The sequence below is a fragment of the Coffea arabica genome, chromosome 2e, assembly GCF_036785885.1.
Source record: "Coffea arabica cultivar ET-39 chromosome 2e, Coffea Arabica ET-39 HiFi, whole genome shotgun sequence".
Classification (NCBI taxonomy): Eukaryota; Viridiplantae; Streptophyta; class Magnoliopsida; order Gentianales; family Rubiaceae; genus Coffea; species Coffea arabica.
The window spans coordinates 68,637,363-68,653,482 of NC_092313.1; the positions used below are offsets into that span (position 1 = coordinate 68,637,363).

General features: G+C 34.3%; 3 protein-coding genes across 3 annotated transcripts; all 3 read left to right on the forward strand.

Annotated features, from left to right (window-relative positions):
* The first annotated feature begins 4,789 nt into the window (after positions 1-4,789).
* LOC113729389 (uncharacterized) lies at positions 4,790-7,702 on the forward strand. The gene is made up of 2 exons (XM_027253691.2): positions 4,790-6,623; positions 6,711-7,702. Exon 1 carries the CDS (start codon positions 4,939-4,941, stop codon positions 6,454-6,456), a length of 1,518 nt encoding a protein of 505 aa, XP_027109492.2. The 5' UTR covers positions 4,790-4,938; the 3' UTR covers positions 6,457-6,623; positions 6,711-7,702.
* LOC140036438 (uncharacterized) lies at positions 6,667-7,419 on the forward strand. The gene has a single exon (XM_072077850.1). The coding sequence runs from the start codon at positions 6,667-6,669 to the stop codon at positions 7,417-7,419; it is 753 nt and encodes a 250-aa protein (XP_071933951.1).
* A 1,600-nt stretch (positions 7,703-9,302) lies between the features above and the next one.
* Positions 9,303-10,019, forward strand: LOC113729390 (pollen receptor-like kinase 1). The gene has a single exon (XM_027253692.1). It carries the CDS (start codon positions 9,303-9,305, stop codon positions 10,017-10,019), a length of 717 nt encoding a protein of 238 aa, XP_027109493.1.
* The last annotated feature ends 6,101 nt before the right edge of the window (positions 10,020-16,120 follow it).

A 16,120-nucleotide genomic window follows, 5' to 3' on the forward strand; every position in this document is an offset into this window, starting at 1 on the left:
TTTTTTATATCAAAATTAAGAATAAATCAACAATAATTAAAAACAGTGGATCAACATCACTACCAAACCATGATAGTTCCATCATTGAACTAGTCCATAAACTTTTCATCAAAAAAAAAGTCCACAAGTTAAAAAAAAAAGATATCAGCTTTTTCTCTATCTAAAAATAAAAAAATCTATATCCCCAATAAATAGGGATGGCAACGGGGCGGGGTTGGGGCGGGGGACCCCTCCCCCATCCCCCGCCCCGCTGCCTACAAACTCCCCCCGCCCCCATCCCTCGCTCCCCCCGCCCCGCTTTCCCCGCGGGTGTCCCCACGGGGCTAATAAAAAATTGTTATATAATTTTATTATGGTTAAATTTTAGCAAATAATCAAGTACTAAAATATCAACACATCATCAAATTATTATTCATTGTAATTTTATAATTGAAACTTATAAAAACATCAAATAAAAATTATTTGAATACAATCCAACATGATGAAATAAATATAACTAAAGTAGTCAAGTTTTCACTTTTGGCACAAATACAATCACTAATTCATTATTGTGCTTGTGCTTTTTTTAAGAAAAAAATGTTATTGTATTAAGTGTAATTAGGGATTTAGTATAAATGTATTAGTAAATTTAGTATAACCAATTAATAATTTGTATTAGTACACATATATAATTATTAGTATAATTAATAATATCAATTATATTATATATACTAATAGACATTATATAATACATATAACTAATAATATCATTATCATAAGTTTGTAACTAATTAAATTATATATTATATATATAATTATATACATATATATTTATTTTTTTAAAGCGGGTGGCGGGGCGGGGGTACACTTCTCCCCCCCCCCGCCCCGTTTCTAAGCGGGGGGAAAAAAATTCCCCCTGTCCCCACCCTACCCCCCGGCCCAGCCGCCTCCCCATTAGCCCCCCGCGGGGCGGGTGACCGCGTTGCCATCCCTACCAATAAATAGGGATGGCAATGGGGGCGGGTGCCCGCTGGGGGCTCTCGGGGCGGGGGTTGGTTTCCCCCCGCTTAGAAACGGGGCTGGGGGCGGGGGAGTATACCCCCGCCCCATCCCCCGCCCCGCCACCCGCAAAAAAAAAAAATATATATATATATATATATATAAATATATATAATATGTAAGTTAATTAGTTATAAACTTATGATAATGATATTATTAGTTAGATGTATTATATAATGTATATTAGTTTATGTAATATAATTGATATTAACAATTATATGAATAATTATGCATGTCTACTAATAAAATTTATTAATTAGTTATACTAAATTTACTAATACATTTATACTAAATTTCTAATTACACTTAATAGAATAATACTTTTTTCTCAAAAAAAAGCACAAACACAATAAAGAATTAGTGATTGCATTTGTACTAAAAATGAAAACTTGACTATTTTAGTTATATTTATTTCATCATATTGGATTGTATTCAAATAACTTCTGTTTGATTGTTTTTATGAGTTTCAATTGTAAAATTACAATGAATAATAATTTGGTGATGTGTTGATATTTTAGTACTTGATTATTTAATAAAATTTAATTATAATAAAATTTTATTAACCCCGCGGGTGCGCCCGCGGGGGAAGCGGGGCAAGGCGTGGGGAGCAGGAAACGGGGGACGGGGTGGGGGACGGGGGGAACTAATAGGCTCCCCTGCCCCAACCCTGCCCCGTTGCCATCCCTACCAATAAAGTACTAGGATATTCATTAAATTTTTGACCCTATTTTAAGGTTTGGTTACCAAAAGTGTCAAATTAAGGGTAATTTTTTTTTTTTTGTATAATTTTTAAAACTTTGAGATAACTAAGTGAAACAGTCATAGTCAGATGCCTCAGGTGAAGTTTCTGAAATTTTGGCGGGCTTTTTATGGCGGGCTTAAACCTTAGTCACACTGCACTCCCCTTCTTCATTTACTTCTGTGGTTCCACCGTCCCGTCGATCTTCTGTGGTTTTCCGAACAAACGCCACCGCCGCACGTAGCCCTCCTCCCCTGCTCCTCATCTGCTGACCCTCTCTACCCAGCACGCCAGTCCTCCATCGGAAATTACCTCCGCCATTCTCCTCTTCCTCGGATCGTCTCAGCCACTCCACCTCCTCTGCCGCCGTCGTTGTCTTCCTCCGTCTCAGCTCGTCATTTGCCTCCAATGTCTCTCCCTCATTCATGCTGTTAGCTTGTTATGATTTTGTTTTTTTTTCTTTCTATTTTTTAAAAGCATTTTTGGGTGCCCTTGATAAAAGTGAAGTGCAGACTATTCTAGAAATGTACACTAGATTAATATGTAGAATAGGATTTTGAAATCTGGTGCTCTGAATCAAACTCTAGAATTTTGAAATGTTAAAATGTGATGTCGGCTGAAGTGCAATAGGTTTCTGAATTGTGATCAAAAGCTATTTTTAGGGGAAAATGTCAAAAAAGAAAACTTTGAATTGGGGCTATTTAATAGAAACATCTGATTGTGGGATCGAATCCTTGTTTGCGTTTTGCACGAGTTGTGTGGTAATTGTGCTGCAATAGTTTGCCAATCCAAGAAAAAAATCTATCTTTGGGAAAATTGAAGCTTATTTTATTATTTTATGTTCTTTTATTGTCAATCCAAAAATAGTTATTGTTTCATGGGAAAATAATTAATTTTTTTGAATTTTTTCTGTAACTTTTGAGTTTTTTTTTTTTTTGACTTTTTAGTAGGTGGGAGTTTCAATGGTTAAGATTGTCTTGCTGATTCTATTATCCCTCACTTCAGAAACTCTATTCTTGATCGCCCAAAAACTTTGAACTTTTGGTTCAAATTCTCTTTTGCCCTTTCATTTCTTAGTTCTCACCCTTCCTCTGTTAGATTTTTTTTTTTTAAAGTTCACATTCTTGATCATATATGGTAATGGGTTTTGGTTGAATGGAATCCTAGTAAGCTAATTATTATCACTAATTTGACCACTATTACTCTTTACTAAATTATTTCTTGTGCTTTTGATGGAAGGATTTAGTATCTAACTGTAAATCTTTCAAAAGTAAGAAATATTGGTGGAATTAGAGGAATATCGTACTTGACCAATTTTGAATATAGTGACATATGATTAAGGTTTATGAATTGGAACATAACTTGAAAAAGTTGTCTTACTTGGGGACTTTGGAGTAAATGCCCAAATTCAACATGAATTTATAGAAGGGCACCAATTTCTCACTAGCAATATTGAAAAAGGTTGCCACCATATTTCAATTTCACGAATTAGGTGTTCACTAAATGAATGTTGATATAGTATACTTAGATCAAAATGCAGTTTGTATAAACCATACAGGGATGTACTTAGACAATGTGCAATTGACAGGTGATACAATCAAAATAAATTTCTTTTTTCAACAAAAGAAAACAATTTGCTTTTTTTTTTGGTTGTTGACAAACGATTTGTTTAACAATTTATTTTAAGTGCATATTTTAATCTATTCATTATCTCTTCCATATAAATAATCTATATGCTTCATGGTGTTATTTTGTACTTTAACTTCCTTTGGAACAGTAGTTTTGATTGGAGACAAACTTTAGTACTTGACAAAGGTAGGTGATTATTTAATTTGTAAAACTACTGACATTATAAATTCGTATTGAGACCAAACATTGATGACACCTGTTGATTGTTGTTTATCACTTATTGCTTTATTACAATACTTATACATTGGATCAATATCATGACCATGATGACTTATCAAAAGATCATATTGAGACCATGATGTGTTTTATTGCAAAGTTGTGCATGTGAACTAACACAAACATATACAAGCCAACAACTTTGGAATCTGACTATTGCTACTTCACAGATTTGGTAGGTAGATTTTCAAAAAGACAATACACTGGTGGCCATTCAAAGTGATAATTTTATATAACAATATCAAAATATGGTCTCATAGCCTTGTGAGAATTTAAACCCCAGGTACAAAATTTGGGTTTAACAGAGTTTAAGAGTTTGCTAAGGTTATCTAATAGCCTTGTAACTCTCAAAGAACGTAACTTATTTTTGGGGATTGGTTGGGTATTTTGTTTTTGGGCTTTGGAACGAAGTTTAGGTTCTGCTTGGAGAATTATAAACTACTTTTACTGGGAATGATTTGCTCTTGTTCTGTTGTATGATTAATCTGTTTCAACCAGAGATGGCATGCCTGATTAATATATATTTGTTTGCCTGTGCAGGTTGCAAATGAATTAGTAGCTGAATTTGCAAATCCTAACAATAGTCTTTCATCTGTAGATCAGGTTTGTCGATTTGTTCTTTTTTTTTTTTTTATCATTACATGCTTTCAGTTTCTGCAATTTCTAGTACCTAACACAGATGATAAACATGAAAGGTTCTAAATTTTGTAACCTTCCATCTATGATTGAAATTTAACATGGCTTATGCTTTTTGTTCATTTGAAGTTGCATAGAAATATCAAACAGCAGCTCAATAAAGCCAAAAGGATAAGAAACAAGTATTGGTTCTGTCCACCGTTAAAGATTTGATAAATGAGCAATTATTACCAACTACCTTTGGATAAAATGAAGCAAAGCAACTATCTGTCTTGGATGAAATAAACTATTTGAGTCTACTAATTTTGGAGTACTCAACTAACCTGCTCATTTGCTGCTTGGCAGAAGGAAACTACATAAATGATTTTTTAATAATAGTTACTTGTGGTAATTTATGCTATTTAAAATATTTTTTATCTTACATTCACTGATTAAATGTCAATTATCAGGATATGTTAACCATGTCCTCGCAGCGTCCCATAGTAGTCCTACTATATTGGGGAGGCAAAATTATTTTGTCTGGAGAATCTATAGCGTATGATCCTCCGATTTGCCAAAAAGTTCTCATACTGAATGAACGAATAGGTTATGATGAGTTGGTTAATAGGATCTATAATGCCATGAAACTGGACCGAGATAAATTTAGAGTCCACTTGACATTTAGAAACAGAGTAGAATATGGCAATGGCTTTGCCATATTTTTTGGTATGCCACTGATGAATGACAAAGGAGTTGATGTATTCTACTACCTGAAAAGTTCAACACCAGAATATGCAGCTGAGATTTACATTGATGTTGAGGACCAACAGCATGTTGACCAGACAAACATACAGTTGGCCCTAAATACATATGCACAATTGAACTCCTCGAATATTGCATCCCAACTGGTCCAACCCTTTGTAGGTGGTACAGGAGGCAAATATGCTGCCCAATTTGCACCATCAATCAGTGCGGCCCCTCTAGCATCTAATGTGAATCGTAATAGAAGTAGTGGGCGCTACAATGAGAGCCATACCATCCAGAGGCACTTGTCTTGGTTGACTAAGCTTGCAGAAAATCAGCACTCGGAACTACCTACATTCTCTGCTCCCTCCACAGGTGAGCCTATTGATCTGATAATTGATGAAGTAGATTCTGAACCGGAACCAAGTGATGATGATTCTGGTGATGATAACCTTGCCAATGATGGATCGGGCTATGCCAGGGATGGTCAAGCAAATGATCATATAGCATGTGATGAAGGTTCACCTTGGCCCTCTAATGTGACAACATCACTTCAGGATGATGCCAGTGTTAATGCAACATTGCCGTTTGATGGGGGAAATGGAGGTCATGCAGAGCACTTGAATGTGTGGAACGAGCATACCATGGACCTACGGTTGGGGATGTTATTTGACAGCAAGAAGCATGTTTCTAGAGCTGTGAAATTATGGTCAATCAAGCAAAATAGAGAATATGAAGTTTGTGAGAGCAAACAAAATACGTGGTTTGTAAAGTGTAAGAACCGAAGCTCCCACCCACCTTGCAATTGGCAGTTAAGGGCAACTCTGTGGCATACTCAGATGATGTGGATGATTGTTTCTTTTGTCAAGAGCCACACTTGTGTTCGAGTCTCCAACAGCATTGACCATACGCAGTTATGTTCTAATATAGTAGTCGAGTATATCATGCATCACCTTAAGAGTTGTCCTATTTACGGTATTAAAGAAATTCAGGCAGCAATTAAGGAAATGTTTCACATTGATATTTCATATAGGAAGGCATGGTATGCTCGGCGTAGGGCTATTGATCTGGTGTACGGTGATTGGCCAACATCCGTTTCTCAACTGCCTAAATACATGAAGGAATTAGTTGCAACCAATCCAGGTACTGCTGTAGTGTGGATGCATCACCCTCATAGCCATGATGGGAATTTCATATTTGACTATGTATTTTGGGCTTTTGCTCCTGCTATTCAAGCATTTCCACATCTAAAGCCAGTTGTATGTGTTGATGGGACTTTTATGAAGGGCCCATACAAAGCCAAGTTACTTACAGCCGTTGGAATTGATGCCAATAATCATCACCTACCTCTCGCTTTTGCATTGGTCGATGAAGAAAGTAATCGAAGCTGGAAATGGTTTATGAGACAGCTTTGAGTTCATGTATGTCATGATATACAGGGGATTTGTGTCATATCAAATTGTCACAAAGGCATCATAAATGCCATGAAGACGCTAGATGATTGAAGGGAACCAGTGGCAATGCATCGTTTTTGTTTGGATCATGTGCTGAGCGAGTTCACCCAAAAATTCAAAAACCATAGGTATTAATTTTGCATTGCACTTTTTCTATTCCATTATTTAAAAATGCATCTTCATATGCTTTTTGATGTCATGTTGAAATTGTCTAGATTGAAGAATCTGTGCTGGCTTGCTGGATATGCCCGACAAGAATATAAGTTCGACAAATTCATGAATCAAATATGGGAACTGAATCCCAAAGCCCATGAATGGTTGATGAAAAAGGCAGTCGAACCCAGCCAGTGGGCACTGTCCAAAGATGGCGGATACCGATGGGGCATCACATCAACAAACATGGCAGAATACTTCAACAATGCCTTTAGGGATGCTCGTTACTTGCCGATAAAGGCATGTGTTGAGTTTACATTCAATCAGACCATGGAACTGTTTTTGGAGAGTCGAAAATTGCTAAGTGATTGCCGATACCCTCTGCCAAAGTATTCTTGGGACAAGTATGTCGCCAATCAACATAAAGCAAGAGGGCATGAAGTGCAGATTTTCCACGAGGCCAATGGCTTTTACACGGTTGTCACAGGTCGTCGTCCAAATAAAAGAGGAGGAAATCCACACTATGTCAATTTTCGACTGGGCACATGCAGTTGTCAGAAGTGGAAAGAATTACGATTTCCTTGTTCTCATGTGATAGCTACGTACTATAGTTTAAGTATGAATCCAACAAAGCTGATTGGAGAAGTGCACACGTTGGATGCATATGTGCAGACCTATTCGGGTAAATTTCAACCTTTAAGGCATCCTAGATATTGGGCAGTTGTAGATTGCAATTTTACTATACTGTCCGCTAGATTGGCAAAGAAGTGACTAACTAGAGTTAGAACTGCAAAGATGCACCAAAAAAAAAAAAAAAAATGGACAGCCGTTGTCCAGATGCACCAAGGCGATGCAGTCATTATTTTGCTGCTGGTCACTATGTTTCGAACTATCCATTTTGACTCATAGGGATTATTAAAGGGTGCCAGACATGAGTCTTTTTAACTCGAAGTTTATACATGGTCATTTCTGTTTATATGTAGTTGGCTGACTTTCTTTCATTTGTCCACGGATCATGTATTTTGCTTTCTAATTTAGAACTTTCATCAGTCGATGTTGCTCATACCTCGGGGCTAAGTTATTATGTGTTTACGTATGGCCATTCCACAGTCCACACTAATATTCAATGTTTGCTGTCATGATGTCATTTTTAATTGTATGATGTTGAATGTTTTGTTGGACAGGTTTGTATCTTTGAGGTATTGATTTAAAACCAAACGAAACTCTGCCTTTTTTTGAGTGGAAATTAAGACAATCAATTTTATATTTTGCGTGGCATGATTGTGGTACTTTACTGTATATCAATGTTGTGTGCATCATATCCACTGTTATCATATAAATTGGGCAAATTTCACTTTACCTCTCTGTGGTTTAATATTTTTTTTATATAAACCTCCTACGATTTTAAAAGTTATACATAACCTTATCATGGTTTGGATTAAAGTATTAAATTGACGGAAATGATCATTTGTAACGGAGTCACCTAAAATGTCAAAAATATCTTTATATGAAGTTGAAAATTATTTATTAATCAAGGGGGGTTATGTGTATATTTTAAAAATTATAAGGGGTTATATGGTAAAATATAAAAATCATACGGTATTAGTGTGTTATGTATTTATAAGGGTACTTTCGACATTTTTAAAAGTTTCGTTACGAATGACTATTTTCATCACTTTAATATTTTAATTCAAATCATGAGAGAGTTATGTATAACTTTTAAAACGCTATAGGAGTTATGTAGAAAAACACTAAACTACGAGGGATAAAGTGGAATTTGCCCTATAAAATTAGCTTTGTTAATTTTCCATATGCCAGCAGGCCATTGTATTTTCAGATTTTGTTTGGTTTTAAAGGTAGTTTGTCTTTTCCAAATGACTGACATAGACAACCATCCAAGTTTAACAAAGTTATTTTCGCCTTACAACAATGCTCAAGTTAAATACAAAAACTATAGGTGCCGGCCTCTTCAGAAGTTTGTTTTATGTCAAGTCGGTTTATCTTACTCTTACTTCTATTTTCATATTTTGACAACAGACTTTTCTCCTTACTATTAGAGATGGAAGTCAAGCTTTATTAAAATACTTGCAATTATACGAAAAATGAGCAAATTTTTAATTAGGGAATTGGCTAATCATAAATCTGTCCATTTTACTTATTAACAAGAAGAAAAAGAAAGATCTGCATGATATATATACATTCCCTAAAACAACAAAAGGGGAAAAAAAACACATCTTTATAAGCCCTTAATATGGATTTTTCTCCCAAAAATTAAAATAGGGTTAGTAAATTTTGTTTAATAACCAAAATTGGTATTAGTGATCAATAGAGGAGAAGTGATTTAGTTGACTATTAAAGAAAACAGGAAGCCTCTCTAGTTTGCTTGAATGGCGAGGCAATTTTGGTGAACCAAAACAAGTTTTAATGGAGGAAATAAGAGAAAAACGAAAGAAAGTTATATCTAAACTTTTTGCTATATTTTATGATGAGTCTAGCATACTTTCTCATTTAGTCATGCTATAATATATCCTTTTGAAAAGTTGTAGTGTTTTATCTCAGCAGATTACAATGCAAATTTTTTGTCCATGAAGAAGCAAACTTCTATATAAAGTGGGCATGTTAATCAAGTTTAGCATGCCAAAGTAGGAGTAAAAATGGGTCGATTAATTCTCTTCTGGGCTGCCTTAATGGGGTTGTTTCTCCTCTTCTCAGTTTCTAGATCAGAAACAGAAGAAGTAAGGCAAGCCTTAGTCAGATTCATGATCCAAATTTCTCCTGGAAACATCAACAGGGGTGCAAACTGGGGCTGGAATTTAACCTCAGACCCCTGCATTTGGCAAGGAGTTGTTTGCAACGCAATGTCGAAGAGTGTCATAATTATACATCTAGACAAACTCAATCTCAGCGGAGTTCTTGATGCTAATTCTCTCTGTGTAGCAAAATCACTAGCTCTCTTGAGCCTGAATCACAACCAAATCGTCGGAAATTTACCTGAAGGGATATCAAACTGTAGCCAACTAAGGCGCCTATTCATAAGAGGAAACAATTTCTCAGGTATCCTTCCAGGTTCCCTTTCCAAATTAAGCAAGTTAATAATGCTTGATATCTCAAGCAATGTCTTCTCTGGGGAGCTACCTGATTTGCCGCGAATCTCAGGCCTAGTTGGCTTTCTTGCTGATAACAATGATCTAAGTGGAAGAATTCCTGAGTTTAACTACTTGAATCTTCGAGCATTCAATGTCTCGTACAACAATTTTAGCGGTCCAATTCCTGATGTCCATGGCCATTTCAATGCAAGCAGCTTTTCAGGTAATCCTGGATTATGTGGAAAGCCACTGCAAACGCCTTGCCCAAGCCCTCCTCCATCTTGATGAGGAACACCTGATTTGAGTTCTTTACCATGCATTTTTGGCGAATTAGTTCTTGAAGAAATTTGTTAACTTTTCTCTTGGACTAATGCCTTTGGCATGCAGCACGGTTAAAGATCACTATGGTTATTCTTGATTTGATCTTTTTAGCCATTAATTCATACAACAATATTGAAACCTTCTATGCAAGGTGCTTGGAGTTTTCAAATATATGATTGTTACATCCTTCAAGTATGATAAACAAGCATGTGGATGGACAAAGTCCCGTTACCAAAATTTGTCCTCAAGTCATACAATTTTAAGATTATTTAAACATGAAACATCATGAATTAAAGTTCTATTCTTTGGTCTTAATTGAGAAAGCACATCCAGATGTTACTCTTTATCATTATTATAAGGTGGCACTATGATTTTCATAAATCTTGCACCTCTGCCCGGTTTTCTATTGAATGGAGCGCCTGATTTCAGCTATATCATTAGTGTTGTATCAGCAGCCTTTTGGGGTTCGACACTCCCTTGTTTTCAGTCTTTCATATGAGTTGTCAAAAAATACATACAATGATGATCAGATTCTTTCACCCAATTTCAAATGAGTAATTACCAAAATATAAGAAGTAGATGAACTATTGCATCATTATATAGACTAATTTTCACGCTCAAGTAGGCTTGAATTTATCAGCACTTCCTATGTAGACGTACTATCCCTGTAACTTTTGTTGCTTGATGATCAGTGGTAGAGCCAGAAAAAAAATTCTCAGTGGGGGCAAAAACAATTTCAAAATTTTTTACCTACTCTTTTTATAGTTTTTTAAGCAAAAAATAAAATGAAATGAAATTCACCAACAACTATAAATGATGCATATATTCCATGAAAAGCATAAAAAAACTCAAAATTATTAATGTAATAATAATTTTATTTCAAAAAGCAGACTAAACCATTTACAATTGCTCACGACAAGTTTTCATATTTTGATAACGGTTTACAACCTTCTCATTTTAAATTTCAAGAAGTATATTTTTTTCAATATAAGTAATTAAATAATCATTCATCCAAGTATCTCCCATTCTATTTCGTAACCGATTTTTCACTATATTTATAACTGAAAAAGCCCTCTTTATGGTAGCTGTAACAACAAGTAAAATCAAAGATAACTTTAGGAACATATAAACTACTAATGGATATACAAAACTTCAAGGGACACAATTGAAATTATATCAAAACTTTATGAGTACTGTAGAGATTTAAAGAGCCCCTGGTGATCCTTTTGTCATTGATTGAATAAAATTAACTTGCTTACCTAAGAAAAGTCAGATGGGATTGTTTTCATTCCATGCAATAGGAAATGCTATTAACTAGAATGGATCCCAGAGTTTCTTATTATTCGTGATATGTTTGTTACATTTTGGGGGTGTTACTTTTCTTGTATTTCCATCTCAGAAGCCTTTGTGTTATTTTTGTTTGTTAAACTAAAGATTCTTACAATTGTGGGATCACTATAGTTTCATCTGTTCCCATTGGTACCTATCACTGTTGGAAATGACCATATTGGGAATTTGCTCAAACCAGAAAATATTAACATGTGCAACTAAAACAATAATGTTACAAAGACCATATGGTCTTGAGTGTAAGATTTGGTTCCGCTGAAGCGTCAAACTAGTTAGATATTAACATGTGCACTTGGATTGCTTGTTTTCGTCGGAAAATATTGTCGTTTTCCGTGATCACATTTCCCTATCACCTTTTTTCCTCACATATATCAAATCGCTACAGTAATTTTTCCATGAAAAATGACGGAAAATGCAATCCAAACACAACCTAAGTTTGAATACGAATTCAGTATGTTAAGATTTATCCAATCATATGTCAGGTACTCGAAAACTCTGCTTTAATGAAGAACAAAAACACCTGGTTTGAAAGATGAAATGTACCACAAAGATCAAACCATTCAGAGGAATACATATTGTTACACAATCTTTCCCTTTGTGGGTACTTTTGATTTCTTCTTGCTGTTTTATATCTCCAATGTACATAAACTTTTCCTGTCTGCTTTAAAAAAAAAAAATTTCTAACAGGGGAGGGGTGAGATTTACAACTACTTTGGGAGTTTAGAATAGAAAAGAAAAGAAGAGAAAGCTCTGAAGTTATGAAAAAAAGAGAGAAAAGAAGATATTTAGTTTTGATGTTATTTGGGAGTTTAGGAAAAAGATGAAATGATATTGCATACATTATGTCAATAAAATTTTGTTTAATAAACAGTTAGGTATAAAAGTGGTATTTTAAAAAATTTTATAAAAATTGCTCCAAGTTTTTTGTTGTTTAAGTATAGCTGCCAGAGTGATCCATCCAAATCTTTCCATTTCCTTTTTTTTTTTCAATTTGCTCCACAACTCCCGAACATCAGAAAAGAATTATCTTCTCTCACTTGGTTTTCTTTTCCCATCAAATCTAAGCATTCAGAAGCAGGAAGGTGATAAGGAGAACTTTTTTTCCCTTTGAAGGAAGGTGATAAGGTGATTAGAGTACAAAATTTTTATTTCTTAAAATCTTAACCTTCACTACTAGAACAAACTCTCCTCGGTCAAAATACCAAAAGGGATTGGATCTGGTAAAGAGATTCGCAAGCCAGCTGGTCTCCGTGTGGATCTGGGCCGAACTTATTGGGTCTGGGAACATGCTTTAAAGGATATTTGAAGATCTAAATATGAACCACGTGCCCAGATTCCTCCAGATAACGGTGCACTTTAATTTGGTAGGCTCAGACGGCCCAGATCTGCTTTTGGGCTGTTGGTGTCTGATGTAGGCCAACCCTTGTGCCCATTAACACTAATGAAAAATCATTAACGCCAATCATGACTAGAGTTAGGAACTGAATCTGAATTCTGAAGTCTGAATTCTGAAATTTGAATACTGAAACAATTAATTTGCTGAATTTTAAGCACTAAAAAAAATATATGATAAATATTTATAACTGAATGCTTAATAAGTTAAATTTGACAAATTTGCCCTAATATCTTTTCATCCAAAAAAGAAATAGAACCTATGATTTAACTAGTTAAAAATGTTAGGTATAAAAATGACAATATTTATTTTTAAATCAAATTAATATAAAAGATGAAATTTATTATATGAGGAGTATGGAGAAGATGTGAAAATCGTTCAAATGGGAGAAAAAAGAAATAGAAAATCATTACATAGAGAATATTAGATTGTTTAATTAGATAAGAATTTTGAACATAATTAACAAATAAGGGTAGATTTGGTAGATAAGATAAGGTAATTGAAGTAATTCTATTGATTCTTATCAGAATTAAGCATGTAGTTAAGATTCTTGTGCTGAAAATAATACATACAAGTTCAGCACTACTTAACAAATTCATCAAATAGATTTTCATTTATCAAACAATCAAAACATCTAAATGTCTGAAAAAACTCAGATTCAGCACTTTTTTATGTTATCAAACAGACTCTTAGTATTTCTTGTCCTGTAATCTGAAAGGTTAAATGCTGCTTTTTGAAAAAAAAAAAAAAAAAGAATTTTACCCTTCCACCCACTCTCACATTCTTCCTACTCCCAACTATAATTTGATAACGAAGAGATCTCTAAAAGTCCTACTCTGATCACAGGATTAAATGCTGCTTGAGCAGAATTATCATACAAGAATACTCATTATGAGAGGCATGATTCTGTCTCAATTTAGGGGACAAAAAGAAAAAGTATGAGGATCCTCACATTCTCTCCTTAATGAGAGATTATTCTTAAAACACACATGACTTGACCTTTGTTGATCATTTTAGTTGATCTTAAGCAACTGATTAATGAGCACTTAGCAATTAATTATGAATCCTTGCACTTGAAGATGCAATAAGTGTCATCTTGAAGGTATGAAACATACAATTACTCCTTAGCCGTTGGGAGGAGTGGTACTTGAACTTATGCAAAATTTAACGCCTTCCATGAGATGGTCATTCAAGCTTTCAAAGGCGTGGTATCGGCACGGGGTTTTGTGTAATTAGTGTCTGAGAAGACAGATAGAAGGCGTGATGTCTGGTAGGGTCATGAGTACTGCAATGCTTTCCATACGAATTACTTACCCCCTCTGTGGAGTTCCTCTCTGGCATTTTTCTAGAACCACGATAAAACAAAAACTATAACATCTTATTATTGTAGCTTCTTATTTCTTTTTTTAAAAACATACTCCTAAGATATTTTCTTGGATTTCTTTTCAAAAAAGAAAATTTCTAGGATTTTAAGCAACTATATAACTCAATTACATTGACTAGAATTTTCTTTAGAAATAATTAAAATGCTGATTCAATTAGGTACGGTTTTGGATGAATTCTTTCATTTCGCAATTTGTTAGTATTTTGGCACACCATATTCGTAGGAGTTTTGGATGGAATCTTGGCCTTCTTACCGAAATAAGAATATCAGTAAAGAAACATTTCTTTCTCGAAATATCCAAACAATATAGTGTTAAGAATTCTTCAAAGAAAAGTAGCCAAGAAAATCTTTCACACTACTTACTCGTGTACTTTGTCATTTTTGATGTACATATATGCAAGAAAGATGATTCTAACCATATATTATATACATGTTTTGTGTTTCCTAGTTGGAAGATTATGGCTCATCTCATAAACAAATGCATATTTCTTTTTGGCCATTCCTATTACCAACTAGATCACAATTTTGCTAAATTAGGCTAGGTATAAGTAGAAAATTTTTTGAGGGTTTAATTTGTTAGCAAATTTAACAAACTGCAAATTCCCCCTTTTGAAGCAATGAAGAAAATTGCTTTCAGATATATGCTTAGACAAGAGTTCATCGGGCACATCAAATCGAGTGGAAATTACTCTATTTTTAAAATTAAATACCGGATCATGTGCAAATTCTGTGGTAAATAGACCAATATGACTCTGAGATTTATCCATCTCAATCTTGAAAATGAAATCTCATCCTATATAATATAATTATACCTTGAAATGATCCCAAAGAAATTCCTAGAAAGGTACATTATTTTTTTCTTTGTTATCAAGCAAAGCAAGAAGCCATGCATGTGTTAGAAGAATAAACAAATAGAGTGTAAGACAACCAATATGTAGTTTATTATCCTAAATCACATATTGCAATCTCAGTTTCGTTGAATCTGTCAAACTCCAATCTTAATTATTTGCTTGGCGTAGATCTCAATGCATTTCGCCTCTGATATCATCTTCTCTTTCTACCTTTCACTCCCACCTTTACCCAAATTTTTGGAATGTTTTGAAGCCATTTTCAAACTAAGGTGGGGCTTTAGGGCTTGAACTTTCTTGGTTATGCATATACTATAATGCACAAATCAGTGGAATTAAATTTGCAACTTGTTAACTTGAAGGGCTTCTACTTTGCTGCCTTTTATTTTTTTTTTCTTTTGTTTCTTGTTTTTGGTTAATTCAATAGATTAGATTAAAGACTATATACATTGTCCAAAGATGTTAATCTAAGTCAACAGTTTGAGCTGTAACCTTAACTGTTTGCACACGGGCTTCCTGATTTTGCATAATATACTTATAATCAGATTCCAAATATGAGTCAAATACATACAAATGTCATTAATTGTAGACCTACGGTCATACAAATTGCTTTGTTTCAATGTCAAGATGCCTATAGGCATCAATATGAACTACTTCCAACTCTGCATTACACAAAATAGATGAAACAAGGATACCTTATGTGTGTGTGTGTCTATATACATATACATGTATATGTATATATAGAAACAAAACTAAAACTTTGTTTGGATTGCATTTTTCTGGATTTTTTGTAGAAATATTATTGTAGCGATTTGATATGTGTAAAGTAAAAAAATGATTGAAAAATGTGTTCATGAAAATTGTAACAATTTTTTTTAAAAAAATTACTTTCCAAACAAAGCGTAATATTTTCAATACCACAAACGTTAGTAGGTGATAACAATATCACAACAAACTTGACAGGTAATAAAATTTTCCTTTGATCGATACAGTGTACGAGGAAAAACAAGCAAAACCAGCATTTTATTTGGATAGAAACAAATGGGAATAAAAGAAAGGTTTAAAGAGAAAGGAAAAACTTTGTAATGCCATC